The sequence below is a fragment of the Pygocentrus nattereri genome, chromosome 26 (genome assembly GCF_015220715.1).
Source record: "Pygocentrus nattereri isolate fPygNat1 chromosome 26, fPygNat1.pri, whole genome shotgun sequence".
Taxonomy (NCBI): Eukaryota; Metazoa; Chordata; class Actinopteri; order Characiformes; family Serrasalmidae; genus Pygocentrus; species Pygocentrus nattereri.
This window is the reverse complement of record NC_051236.1, coordinates 12,096,407-12,110,574: the sequence shown is the minus strand read 5'-3', so window position 1 is coordinate 12,110,574 and position 14,168 is coordinate 12,096,407. Positions and strand designations below refer to the sequence as shown.

The window sequence follows — 14,168 nt, the reverse complement described above, 5'->3', positions numbered from 1 at the left end:
TGAAGGCTGCGATATGTGATATGGAATATCGCATAGCAAGAAGAACGACGCATTAAATGACACATTTGGTCGGAAATGCCCCTTTAGCTGTGAATCCACGCATTTTCATACTAAAGGTGTCTGTGTCACACCAGCTGTTCCCGTGCTGCTCGGAAGGGGGCAGTAAAGAGCGTTCAGGACTCTCCAGCCGTGCACGTCATCGCAAAGATGGCGATTCAGTGAGAGGACCCATGCTTGTTTGTTGATAAGTCATTTTGGGGATTATTCAGCTCAGAAAGACTGGTGGACAGACGAAAAATGTCACGGCTGATTGTAAAAAATCTCCCGAATGGGGTGAGTGATTACTTCTTGTTGTGTGCACGAGCTGCTCTGATTACAGCCATCAGTCTCGCGCGGTGGTCCCATGTGTGAGCGTACAGAGAGGCCAGCATGTCACACAGCCTCGATTATCATAAGCACCCAGTTTAAGGTTCAAATACGAAGTTAAGTTAGCAGCTGATTGAACGACAGCTCGTTTTGTTTACTCTCTTTTCGACTTTCTCTTATCGATTTCTTACGAAGAAAGCCTGCGAAAACGATCACTCCTACACTTTCCCACTCCTGAGGAAAACAACAACCTGCTGTATTTGAAAAGTCCTTCGCTCGGTTTTCCTGAATGTGAGGGCCCCTAACATCAAAACACCGGCGAGAGCGTCAAAAAAGTGCTCAACCTACATACCTGTGAAGGTTTATGTCTTAGTTTAGGTTTATATTTTATTTTGTTTGGTAATCATTTGAAATTATCACTAAAATAATCCATTTCAAATTATTACTAAAGCAAAATAATATTGAAACAATTTAAAGGTTGTACTGGGTGCCTAGGCAGATGACTTACATGCTACAGATGAAATAAGTGGTATAGCATGGGTGAGTCAACACATTAAACATTAGTAATAAGAATCAACAAAGTAACACTGAAACCAGTAAGATTGGAGATGGAGATCATTGACATGTGACGGATGAAATATTGAATATGTCACGTAGCGGACACAGTTATAAATCTAACATTTAAAATGATTACTTAAACTCAACAAAGTAATACTGAAACACTTGTAGTCAGATTGTAGTAGGTAACTAGGGGACATTATGTGACTTACATTCAATGTTTCATGTGTAATAAGTCAGTAATGGATACAATCATAAAGCAACATCAGTGAGCACACTTGCCCGGATCTGTGGGCAGCCCTATCCATGGTGCCCGGGGAGCAATTGGGGGTTAGGTGTCGGCACTGGGGATCGAACCGCCAACCTTCCGGTCACAGGGCCAGTTCCCTAACCTCCAGCCCATGACTGCCCCAAATGAGATGTCCTTCAAGCCGGATGTGGTAAAATCATATTCAATGCTTATGTTTTGATCCAGATGAAGGAGGAGCGGTTCCGTAAAATGTTCTCGGCCTTCGGGACGCTGACAGATTGCGGGCTGAAGTTCACCAAAGACGGCAAGTTCCGGAAATTTGGCTTTGTGGGATTTAAGTGCGAGGAAGATGCAGAAAAGGCACTGAAACATTTCAACAAAAGCTTTGTGGACACATCCAGAGTGACGGTGAGTAGTTTACGACATCTCGGTAGTGCAGTTGGTTGATCTTATGTTGACTCTTTGATTTTCAGGTGGTTTTATTAAGATCTGATGTGTCATTCTTTTTTCTGTTTAATTTCAGGTGGAGTTCTGTACAGATTTAGGAGACCCCAACAAAAGCAGACCTTGGAGCAAGCACAGTCGCCAGGCTGAGAAACCAAAGGGTGAACAGAAACAGGAAAAAGGAGAGAACAAAGATGAGAAGGTGAGGTTTGAAAGTTGAACTGATTAGTTAAAACAGTGAAGTCTATGAATTCAGTTAAGTGTATTCAACATTTTGCTGGTCTGTCCAACTAAACAGAACTTATTATGGCCTTTTTTTAATCAAACATGTTGGGAGGTGTTTTTAAGTGCTGAAGATATTCAAGACATACTCAAAAAACATTGTGATATATTATGATGTAATTTATCACAGTAACAGTATATATTGTCATAGTGCCCAGCTCTTATATAATCCCTGTTAATAGTGTTCCTGTTGTCATTCTTTTTGTTTCTTGGCACGTAATTTTTTTTCCACTTATTACCTGCAGTTAAAATATCTGGGACCTGACAGTTAATTATCTAACAGTGTTTCATTTGCCTGATGCTTCCGCTCGTTTTGAAAGAGTTGTTTAAAATCCATAAAAATGAAAGAAGTGGTAAGTTTTTTTTTGGTGTAATTTTGAGAGTAATTTTAGAGTTGGTGTAAATTAATTTTGCAAAATCCAACAAAACAGTCCAGTTAAAACTGTATCAGGTTTATAAGATATTCTTCTAGCATAGAATAGCAGGGTGGGTACGTGAACCATGTTAATGCTAAATTCAGTATCATCTGATGCTGTGATAAGGTGATATTCTCTAAAAATACCAGATTGAATTTTGAAAGTACCTTCTATTACTACTTTGGAAAAGTGCTGAAGCTCATATAAGAATTAAAAACATGATGCAATGTGGAGTGTAAGCGAGTTATTTTGATGACGCATTCCCTTTTCTCTTTATTCAAAGGGAAAGAAGTCAAAAAAGCCAGTTACCCTTCTTGGAGAAGTAAGTTTGCTATTTGTTTCACCGTTGTCCACCGTTATTGCTCACTGCATCAAAGTTGCTAATGCTGTAACTATTACCATTTTCATGTACTGTTTACTGTTAAATGATTAAATATATAGCTCAATGCTTTAGCTGTCGAAGAGAGAGAACAGATGTATTTAGAAAAATATTTTTTGAGTGTCAGGAATATATTTTGAAAATTACAGGCTGTTACAGATGTACTGTAAATGATTTAAAGTGTATTGTCCAAGATACCCTGCATAGCATGTGCAGCAGATCAGTACAGTTTCTAAATGTTGTCGTGTTGAAAGATTACGTTCTGTAAGAAGTTGTCTTTTCCACATTCCTCAGCTGGAAGAAGATCCAGGCTTCCAGGAGTTTCTGGCTGTGCACAAAAAACGCACACAGGTGCCAACGTGGGCTAATGACTCTGTAGAAGCTGCGTCTGCTGCAACAGAGAAGAACAAAAAGCAAGAAAAGAAGAAAGAGAAGAACAGTGTCGGTGACGACTACTTAAACTTTGACTCTGATGAGTCGGAGGAGATGAGCGACAATGAGAATGATGAGGATGCTTCTGAGGAGGAAGATGATAATCAGGGTGTGCCTTTGTTTTTCACATTCTATGAGTGTGCTTTTGACCTAAATGGGACACTTGATTTATATTTTTATGAAAGAAAATGCGAGTTTTTTCTTCATAAATAGATCAGTATGGTTCCGTGCATTATTTAATAAGTGAAAAAGTACACTGTGGTGCCTTATTAATGTGAGAACAAATATAAAGTCTCGTGCTTGAAAACAGATGTATTCTGTCTGTTGCAGATACTACCAGGGAGGCACTGAAGGAAGGCCTGTCTGATATGGATTATCTTCGCTCCAAAATGGTGAAGAAATCAGACATGGTGGATGAGAAAGAGGACGATGATGAGGATCATGATGAGGAGGAAGAGGAGGAACAGGAAGAGAAACGTCCAGCCAAGCAGACTGACAGTGCATATGAGAGTGGTGACAAGTACAAAACCCAGAAAGTCACAAAATTCCAGAATAAGGTTGGTTACATTAGTCTACAATTGTTGTCTTATTGCCTGTTAGCTGAATCTTAGTTATTTTATTTTATTTTTCCTCACAGATTGAACCCACTACAGATTTCACTATTAAGCTACGTGGAGCTCCGTTCAACGTTAAAGAGGTAGTTTATTATTCCAGCTGTTTGAAGGTTTCTTCAGTAGGTTATAACCATTCGTTTCATCACTGTCATAAATTTTCTTCTTAGTTATTTTGAGTGATTTCTATTTTCTTCTCATGAAATGTTCAGTGTAAATGGCATCTGTCATTTTCTGATCTGTGATGTTAAAAATAAATAATAAATATGGAGTAATGACATGTACCAAACACATTTATTTTAAATGGATATTATCCAACCTCTGTTTCGTAGAATTTACAAGACTTTTTGTTTTTGCTACTCTGCCTTTAACAGTGGCATATGTAAATGGCCTCTGTTCTGACTGGTTACCTTGCATTGTCCTGAATTTAAGAGGCAGTCTGGGCTGAAACACTCCTTAAAACCTTTGAACTAAACTGCAGTCGTTTACAAATTTTGGAACTCAATAACCTGGTCATAATCGTATGTATGCAGTTATCTGATCATGCGAATAAACAGTAAATAAATAGTATTAACAGTGAATAAACAGTAATTATGTATTAAAATGTGCAATAGTGAGTGCACTTAATAATCAGATAACTGCAGAAAATCAAATTTTGTCGCTAATCCAATCAACACATTTACATGCACTTGAGTGGTCAGATAATGTGGAAATCCATGTCTGCATGAGTCGGGCAGTAATCAGATCTCTGCTTTGCAACCAACCAATAAACTCACAGAATAAGACATAAACATAATGTAAGAACTCAAACTTCATCCTGTGGCTTTTTAAAAAAAAAAATCTCACTACTTTAGCTGAAACTAAGATTATACATCATCTACAAGATAAAGAATAACTAAATCCTTCATTTCGTCAAGCATGTATTGGGTTTTAGCATTGCTCTGAAAGTGTCTTGTATGGCGATGCTGCTCGCTTATTTACGGTACCACCTGTTTTCACAGGTGTGAAATCTGAAAGAAATCAGAGTAACATGCAACATGAAGTTTACATGCACTGAGAAATCTGATTACTTAGCTAATAGCCAGCTCTCTTTATTGGATTTCTTAATCATATTTCTAAATCAGAATATGCTGTTTACATGACCATTTGCATAATCGGATAACTGCAGAAATGATTATGATTGGATTATTGAATGCATGTAAACACACTCAGTGTGTTCTCTGTAGAGGATGTTTTGACTTATTTTCACTATGAAAAAAAAAAAATCAGTGAAACAAGGACCAGGAGAGCCCAAATGATATGAGTTTTAACATAGGTTTTAAATGGATCCATGCCGAGTGTATTTGTCAGTAAATATGTCTTTATTTCCACAGCAACAAGTGCGAGAGTTTATGATGCCTCTGAAGCCTGTTGCCATTCGCTTTACAAAGAATGAAGATGGCCGCAGCTCTGGTAAGGATCTTTAATGCCAAAGCGGTCAAAAAGTGACCCTTCAGTAATATGATTAATTGGTCATTATTTGTCCTCAGGTTATGTGTATGTGGACCTGCAATCAGAAGCAGAAGTGGAGCGAGCTCTTCGACTCAACAGAGACTATATGGGTAAATCATTATTTTTTTGTTGTTGTTTTTTTTTTCCTTTTACCCTACGTACACAAAGGATATAAAAGGATGCGACACAGAATAAGGCTTTGTTTTGAGAAAGTCAGATGCTGAAGCATTTTTTTTTTGTTTTTTGTTAATGAACATTCTTAGGGGGGCGCTATATTGAAGTTTTTCGTGTCACAAACTTCAAAGACAAAAGAGGAAAAAAAGAAACTTTGCAGGAGAAAAAATTTGTCTCTGATCTGAAGGAAGATGAAGAAGAAGAGGACGTGGCCGAGTCAGGGCGGCTCTTTGTGCGAAACTTGCCTTACACGTGCACTGAAGAGGAACTGAAAGAGCTTTTCACTAAACATGGTGAGAATGATCGCTCATGTGCATTTACACTGTCAAAAATTTGGGGTACAACTAGTTTTTCAAATTGTTTTTCAATACAGATGAGTGTGTTTCTTTGGGGGTTATGCAATTCCTTTAAATATTAAAGACTAACCAGGTTCTTTTTGTGAAAAACAATATCATGCATCCAAATATTTGTGATTTGTGATACATTGTGATTTATTTTAGTATTTTACGGCCAGACTACTTTTCTCTTAAGGTCTTTTTCCTTTAACTTTCCTGTGAACGTGTTAAAAAACAAGCACAGAATTTTTGTTTATCTTAAAAAGTAAAAAATTAATAAATAAACAAAGCAAAGAAAAACACCTTTAAATGCACAAGATTGTAGATTACTTTTTTGACAATCTTTTTGCTCTTTTGCAAAACAGACACATTCTTTCCTTCTGAAAGCCAAATGTGATCAGAATCCTGAAAACACATGTTAATGCGAAGTGTAAACAAAGTGATTGTATTTTTTTCTTGAAATGTCTGCAAATGTGTAATTGCAAAATCTTGCGATGTACTGCTTAAATTAAGAATGCTTTCTGTGTTTGCTCTCCTGTAGGTCCTCTCTCTGAGCTCCATTTTCCTATTGACTCTTTGACTAAGAAACCCAAAGGCTTTGCCTTTGTCACCTTCATGATTCCTGAAAACGCAGTGACTGCCTTAGCACAGCTGGATGGCCATATATTCCAGGTACATTGATGGTTGTTTTCCCTTATTACTGCTTGTAGTAGTAGTAGTAGTAGTAGTAGTAGTAGTAGTAGTAGTAGTAGTAGTAGTAGTAGTAGTTCTCCTCATTGTTGGTTTGCTGTTGTGTCCTATAGGGCCGGATATTGCATGTCATACCATCAAGAATAAAAAAGGAGAATCCAGAACAAGGGCCCAATGCTCCAGGCAGCTCTTCCTATAAGAGGCAGAAGGATGCCAAAGACAAGGCAGCCAGCAGCAGGTTGGCTTTCAAAAAAAAAATTTTTATGCCAGTGTGACTTATGGCAAAATATCCTGGCTACTTCTATAAACTATAGTGGAATTAATATGAATGCTCCTCTGTGCTGCAGATTATCTGGCCAATAATAAAACCCAGGTGCAGTGATTTGTTTTTAATAATTTCTTTTTCCTGCAGCTCTCATAATTGGAACACATTGTTTCTTGGCACAAGTGCAGTAGCTGATGCCATTGCTGAGAAATACAACACAACCAAAAGCCAAGTCCTTGATCATGTGAGTTTTCAGTTTGACTGACTTTCAGATTTGTGATGGCTGACTTGGCCAGATAAGTGAAGCATATGTATGTGACTGTGTTTGGTGTTTCTAGGAGTCACAGGGCAGCCTGGCTGTGAGGATGGCCCTTGGGGAGACTCAGATTGTCCAGGAAACCAGACAGTTCCTGCTAGACAATGGCATATCTCTGGATTCATTCAGTCAGGTACAGCATTGGCTCTAATGCCGTGTTCTGTTCAGTTTTAGTGTTGTATGCATTTTAGTTCAGCAGACAGCTTGTATGTATGATCTAGGATGTATGTATCAAGCAGAGTTAGGTTAGCCTTTTGCTTGATCTGAGCTTTTGTGTTTTTCTTGTGGAATGTATGACATGAGCTTTGTCATTGATTTCACATGCACCTGAACTATTTGCATTCTTCCACCAATTCTGTGAATGTATGCATCTAGGCTGCTGGTCAGCACAGTAACTCTGTCATGCTGGTGAAGAACTTGCCATCAGGAGTCCAGGTGGAGGACTTAGAGGCTCTGTTTTCCCCTCATGGCTCTCTGGGGAGAGTACTGCTTCCCCCTGCTGGACTCACTGCCATAGTGGAGTTCCTGGAGCCCACTGAAGCCAAACGTGCTTTCACCAGACTTGCATACACTAAGGTGCATATATGACCATAAATCTGTCTGTGTATGTCTGTGTATACCAGAGGTTTTATGGTAGCACTTTGCTGTAGGATAGTGTTCATAAAGCTACATGACACCAACATAAGCCATTCATGACACAGGCGTACAGAAACACTGATAAACCTATTGCAGTAGGCATGATTTGATACAAAGGTTACATTTTTCAACTTTGATGTTAAGTTCACATAATATCTAAGGCGGGTGATTTTTGGGTTATGCAGTGACACTTTTTGGGGTGGAACGACAGACATTATAGTGAATGTCACAGTGACATCATGCTGATATGACTGATATGATATGAGTGAGCTCATTTTATGGCCCTTAGTTTTCATTTTAATAATATTTAACTGGTTACATTATCGGCATTGTCACATTTCATTTGCCATTTCATGTCATTTCACCCAAAAAATGTCTTCAAAAATCAGTGTCACCTGACAGGTGTTATGATGGCTTGACGAAAGCCATGACAGATGACTGCTATTGGAATAAACCTAGCTAGTAATTATGCTCTCTATATTAGTAACGATGACAAAATGCTTATGTAGGTTTAAGGCATTGTGCTGCCTTATGAACACGGTCCTGCAAGCAGTGTTAATGTTATGTATTATTTAGTGCATTGTGTGTACTGTAACTATTTTATTGGCAGCTGCACTTTTCATAAATAAATTACTCTATATTAATTATTACATTTGATCTCTTTTAATGAAATACAATATTATGATTTTTCATAACCTTCCATTTCTTAATTTCGTCTCAGTTTCAGCATGTTCCGTTGTATTTAGAGTGGGCTCCAGTGGCGGTCTTCTCAACACCTAAAGCACGTAAACCAGGTGAAATGACAGTACATCTAGGATGCTGGCTTTTTGTGTACTGTTTTTTTCCCCCTCTATTTCCTGTTCATTCCCCATTGCTCATCTTTCTCAGTCTCCTTGTCTTGCTCTTCTTTTTGTAGAACCTGAGGCTGTGAGTAAAGCTGGTGTAGGTGAGCAAACAGACAAACAGAAACAGGAGGAGGAAGAAGAAGAAAAAGAGGAGGAGGATGAAGAAGAGAGCCTGCCTGGCTCAACACTGTTCATTAAAAACCTCAACTTCAGTACCACGGAGGAGACACTGCAGGAGGTGGGGTCACAGTTCATAGGAAAGGGTGAAGGGGTCGAGTTCAGAGGAGCAGATATGGTTGAGGGTCAAGTATCTCAAGGTTTAGTGGAGCTCAAGATGGAGGAACAAGGAATGGATAATGATGTACCATAATTAGTGTAGTGGTTGGGTCACAGTCATGCCTTCCTCTGTTTTACCTATTCACTTTGTGTATGTCTTGTTTACAGACGTTCTCCAAATGTGGAGTTGTGAAAATTTGCACTATATCCAAGAAGAGAGATAAAGCAGGTGAGTCCATGACCAGTGTAACTGATGTTGACAGAGAATCTAAATGCTGTTCATACCCTGTTTATTTGCATGGCTGTTGGGATGCTAGAAAGCTGGAACACTAATCACTATAAAATCTCTTTTACCAGGCAAACTGTTATCTATGGGCTATGGCTTTGTACAGTACAAGAAGCCTGAAGCGGCTCAGAAAGCCATGCGACAGCTACAGGCAAGTGTATATAGTTTCATAACTTTCCTTTTTATGTATTCCAAGTTTGGTGCCTTTCTGAAATGTCTACTTCTTTCTCTGCAGCATTGTATGGTTGATGAGCATCAGCTTGAGTTGAAAATCTCAGAAAGAGGATTAAAGTAAGAAATGTACAATATTCTGTTACCTGGGAATTAAACTTAGGTCTTGTTCAGTGTTAATCACACATCTTATAGTAAATGCTAACTGTTCTGTCTGTTTGTCTACCTTTCTCAGGTCTGGTGTGGCAACCACTAGCAGGAAGAAGCAGAAAGCTAAGAAACAGACGACATCAAAGATCCTGGTGCGAAATGTCCCCTTCCAGGCTACAGTAAAGGAGCTGAGGGAGCTTTTCTGGTGAGATTTTGTATCATAGCTTTAATATAGAGTGAGATGCTGCACGTTGTTGGCATAAACTGAAAATGTAATATGGTGTGTGAATATGAACTATGCCCAATACAATAGCAAATGACATAATATTGAATACATTGTATATTCTTTTTGGATTTCTGACACTAATGAGGCCATATTCTGTTTTCATATGAAAGTATTTGCTTATTTAAAAATATTAAATGAATGATTTAGAGCTGGAATGATGAGCAGTTTTGAAAAATGGATAAATCAGGAAATGAGCCATGAGTGTTTTACAATGACATTGACTGCACTGGTGATGTTCACAAGTTGCTTTACCCAAGTTCGAGTGATCTGGGTGGAAGTCTGAATCGAGTCTTGAGTGTTTAGTAGAGAATTTGTCTTGCTGCACCTGTCAGGTTTGATGTGGCTTTAAATAATGTGCCTTTTATTACGGAAAAACATTCAGTGTTAAGGACCGAACTGAAGCATTACTCCCAGTATTACTATTAATACTGCACTTAAAGGCGCAGTGTTTAAGATTTAGTGGCATCTAGTGGTGAGGTTGCAAATTGCAACCAACTGAATACCTCTCCCTCACCCCTGCCTTTCCAACCATGTGGTAGAACAAAACATGAATGTCAGGTTTTCTATTCTTTGACGCCGATTCACCCTCTTTTGCTTTTTCTCGTGCTAAATAATAAGTATTATCCTCCATTTGTCAAAATATGGGTCTCAAACTTCTCATAACGCAAAACAGTGCACCAATAGCAACGTTTGATTCTACTTTGTGTGTCTTACAGCCGGTACTATAGCACCACCAAATTCAAGCTGTGTAAAAATGTGAAAGGCACTGTCTAGAGGCAGTGAGTGGTTTGTCCTTTCTCGGCTACTGTGGAACATGGTAGCGCAACATGGCAGCCTTGTTGGTAGAGGACCTTTTGTGGATATGAAGGGCTCATTTTAAGCTAACGAAAACACAACGATTCATAGCTATAGGTGATTGTACACTAATAAAAACATGGTTTTATATATTATATTCCATTTCTGCTAATAAATCCCACTTACACACTGCATCTCTAAAGCAAAGGGACCAAACACCTTGTAACAGTTAAGTTAGCCTGTAGTTTGTAGGTATGCTTTTCTAGCTTTTACAAAGTTTTGAAGGAAACTGTAACTTACTAGTATTACTACAGCTCACTTAACTGACATCTAAAAGCCAAATTAGTTATTGCTAGTTTCACCTCTTTCCTTTAAATTGCATGTAGTGTTTTTTTTTTCTGTTTTTCAGACTGAAGGGTTTTCTTTATTGGCAGCCTTATAGCCTTATTATCTGAAGTTATATTAATCCTGAAGCTGCTGCGAGAAGACTAGAATTACAGTAATGTCTGTTTACCTTTCCCAATTTCTGCCTCAGGCTGTGGTTGCGATGACTTGGGCAAGCTTTTCCCATAACTATAACAAGTTTAACTTTTCTGCTGCTCTGGAATAAAACCCACAGTTAGGCACTTTCCTTTTTTTTCAAAATGTGTCTTGGACTGCATTGTGCCTGTTGCTTATTACATTAGACCGTAATACAATGCTCATAAACCCCACCAGTATGCATGACTTTTTGTTTTTCCTCTGACAAAAATTTCAGAAGTCTTAAGTCTCGAATCTGAGTCTAGTCACAAGTTGTTTAAGCGCAAATTTTTTAAATGAGTCAGAGTCGCTGTTTTTAGTCCCCATCTCTGCAGTATATAGAGGATGGTTTCTATTTGCCGGAGAGGGCAGATAAAAACTTTCAGAATCAGAGTTTTACACAAAAAAAAGCGGACTCAACTTTGAAAACGTGCACATTGTACATGCTATGACAGAGCTTCTCTGTGAGTCACTAAGTTTTTAGCAGAATAGGCTATTACACAGTCTCTGCAGCTTTGAGAAAAAAAATGGTGAATTCTACCTTTCTATAGCACGGCTGATACTAGATAATAATCATTAATTCAGCAGTAAGTGGATCCAGCCCCAGAGTGATCATTAGTCAATTTGTTAACTGGCATTACTTATTTCTGTCTCTTCCTCAGTACTTTTGGGGAGTTGAAGACTGTTCGCCTACCAAAGAAAGGAGTTGGTGGAGCTCACCGTGGCTTTGCCTTTGTGGACTTTATCACAAAGCAGGATGCAAAGGTTATTCATTCCATTATTACTCTGCTCTCTTCTTTAGCTTTACTAATAATCACACTGTTGGTACTGAATCTAAAGCATCTGTTATAAAACAGCTAAGGCTTTGTCTGGTTTTTCAGAAAGCCTTCATGGCACTGTGCCACAGCACTCACCTGTACGGCAGAAGGCTGGTGCTGGAATGGGCTGAGACAGAGGAGAGTGTGGAAGACCTGAGGAGGAAAACGGCTCAGCACTTCCATGGTAAGACCTTTTGACTGGCATATTTATTTAATCACTGGTCAGACTTTTTGATCTTTAAATCTGAAAATCTGTCTCTTTCTAAGTTATTCATTACATGATGTTTTCTCTCCCCAGATGCACCTAAGAAACGGAAACAGGCCAAGGATTTGGAGGAGATCCTGGAGCAGATGGAGGTCAAGGAGGGAGATTAATGAACAGCAGCTAATCATCCATGTGGCAACAAGAACAGAGTAAATATTGCAGTGAAACCACCTGTTTCTTTATTACTAGAATTTTTTTATACCCACAATGGTTTTGCTCAGAAAATAATTTGGCCAGGTGCTACTATGCTAATGTTGTATATGTCTTCATAGCTGGGTGCTTTGGCAAATGGCTAGTGGTTCTACAGAACAGTGATGTTTCATGTTTTTCTTGCATGTGAATTATTTAATATCCTCATATCGTCATCGAGCTGTGCTCTAACTGGGGGTGTAATGGTACACAAGTCATGGTTCAGTTCACACTGTGGTGTGGAAATCACAGAGTCAGGAACAATGGAGGGAAAAGCAGCAAAAACTCCCTAAATGTCCAAGGCAAGTTTTTCTGTTCATTTATTTTGAACAGACAGTAGTAGTTTCTTCAAATTAGTGTCGTATGGTCCCTCCTGAGGTAGTTGGTTCAGCCAGTAGAGTGGGTTGTTTGCACTTGATGGGGAAAGTCACTAATGTATACAGTGATAGTTCAACTTTAGTTGTGATTTTGTAGTTAGGAGCAGAAAAAAACAATTTGTAAAGCATCATGCTGAATCTTCACAGGTGCAATAATACTGCAGGCTATGGATAGAAAACAGTCTTGTTTCATTCTTTAAATTTCCACTTGAGTATTTTTTATTTTTTAAATCCTTTCTTTATTTACTTTGATAGCTGCCTTACTCAGCTCTTGCTCACTGTTTAAACACTCAAACTCAGCCTCACAGCTGGTTGGGGATCAGAAGCTGCTGCAGTTATGAAGCTTTGATAGACCGAATCATTTGGAGCTAGCTGCAGATGAAGGCTGTTGTGCGGACCACTGCTGCTAACTTACTAACGGCTTACAGCTTAAAATTTCCGGGTGGAACTACTTGTGAAATTTGATTCTGTTCACCAATCTTTATACATGCCACATATTCTCTGTAGGACTGCATTCATCAAAATGTAACGCGTGTACTGTGACAGTTTGGGATGAATACACATACCGTTACACCCTATTAATTAGCCCTCTCACCCGTTCTTTCCTTTTTGGCTCAGATACCTGATGTGAGTTTTTTTTATGGTCATTTATCGGAGCTGACTTTGTTCTCATGCTATATACATATTTTTCCTTACAGACCAGCTCCAGAAGAAACCTTGATCCTGATATTGGCAAGAAAGGAACAGCAGCATGAGTTAAGAAGTTGTTTACATTGGTTTAAGCTTCGACTCAGAACCATAGAGCACATGTACACAGGACTCATTTGGACACAGAATGGAAACCATGAACTGTTCTTATGTTTTAAAAATGACTCACAGATTTGTACTCTGTGTGGACTTTGTAGGGTTTGACTGTATCCCAAAACTATCAGATTCTCCATTAAATGTTGTAAAAGTTGATTTGGAACATTTGTACATACAGTATATCTGAGTTTCTAAGTCATGTTTATGTATTACAGACTTTTTTTCAGTTTATGCAAGTAATTACTGCATTAGAGCATTCTGTATTTATTGGAAAAGAAATGTTTTTTGTCTATAAAAAAAAATGTGTAATTTGTGTACTGTGCACTTCAACCTTTGATCTTTAGTTTTAAGCAACCAAGACTAGAACTATGAACTCCTTTAATATGAGGAGGAAAGGGCTGTACAGAACAAACAGCAGATTATGGAAATGTTTTTCATAAAATATTTGAAAGTCATTTTACATGAATGCTGGCATAGAATTTTTAGTGTAAAATGCAAAATAGCGGAATACATAGAAAATAATCCGATTGCACTTGCCTGTGTAATCATTTACATTGTATATTCATTAACACTGTCCCTCTTGCTTTACACCACTTCTATCACTGCTTACACTTCAGAAGTCCATTGATAGCAGGAAATAACAATGTTACTTTGCTAGAATACATTATTATTATTATTATTATATAGATATAATGCAGCTTAAACTCCTTCACAGAGGGATAAAATAATGGCAATTATAGTG

At 38.3% G+C, this 14,168-nt stretch overlaps 1 protein-coding gene across 1 annotated transcript; it reads left to right on the top strand.

Annotated features, from left to right (window-relative positions):
• The first annotated feature begins 195 nt into the window (after positions 1–195).
• On the top strand, positions 196–13,953 carry rbm19 (RNA binding motif protein 19). Its single transcript, XM_017697780.1, has 25 exons — positions 196–333; positions 1,400–1,582; positions 1,698–1,820; positions 2,600–2,638; positions 2,990–3,236; positions 3,458–3,684; positions 3,765–3,824; positions 5,112–5,190; positions 5,268–5,339; positions 5,493–5,696; positions 6,280–6,410; positions 6,542–6,666; positions 6,841–6,937; positions 7,032–7,142; positions 7,385–7,585; positions 8,367–8,439; positions 8,562–8,728; positions 8,935–8,995; positions 9,124–9,203; positions 9,288–9,343; positions 9,459–9,578; positions 11,636–11,738; positions 11,855–11,975; positions 12,090–12,205; positions 13,321–13,953. The coding sequence occupies exons 1-24, from the start codon at positions 298–300 to the stop codon at positions 12,164–12,166; spliced, it is 2,793 nt and encodes a 930-aa protein (XP_017553269.1). The 5' UTR covers positions 196–297; the 3' UTR covers positions 12,167–12,205; positions 13,321–13,953.
• Positions 13,954–14,168: the final 215 nt, after the last annotated feature.

Excerpts from the sequence above, each read along its gene's own strand:
- rbm19 (XM_017697780.1), top strand. The coding sequence starts at position 298 with ATGTCACGGCTGATTGTAAAAAATCTCCCGAATGGG. Across the intron at positions 7,586-8,366 it reads CCAGACTTGCATACACTAAG|TTTCAGCATGTTCCGTTGTA; the intron begins GTGCATATATGA and ends ATTTCGTCTCAG. Across the intron at positions 11,976-12,089 it reads AACGGCTCAGCACTTCCATG|ATGCACCTAAGAAACGGAAA; the intron begins GTAAGACCTTTT and ends TTCTCTCCCCAG.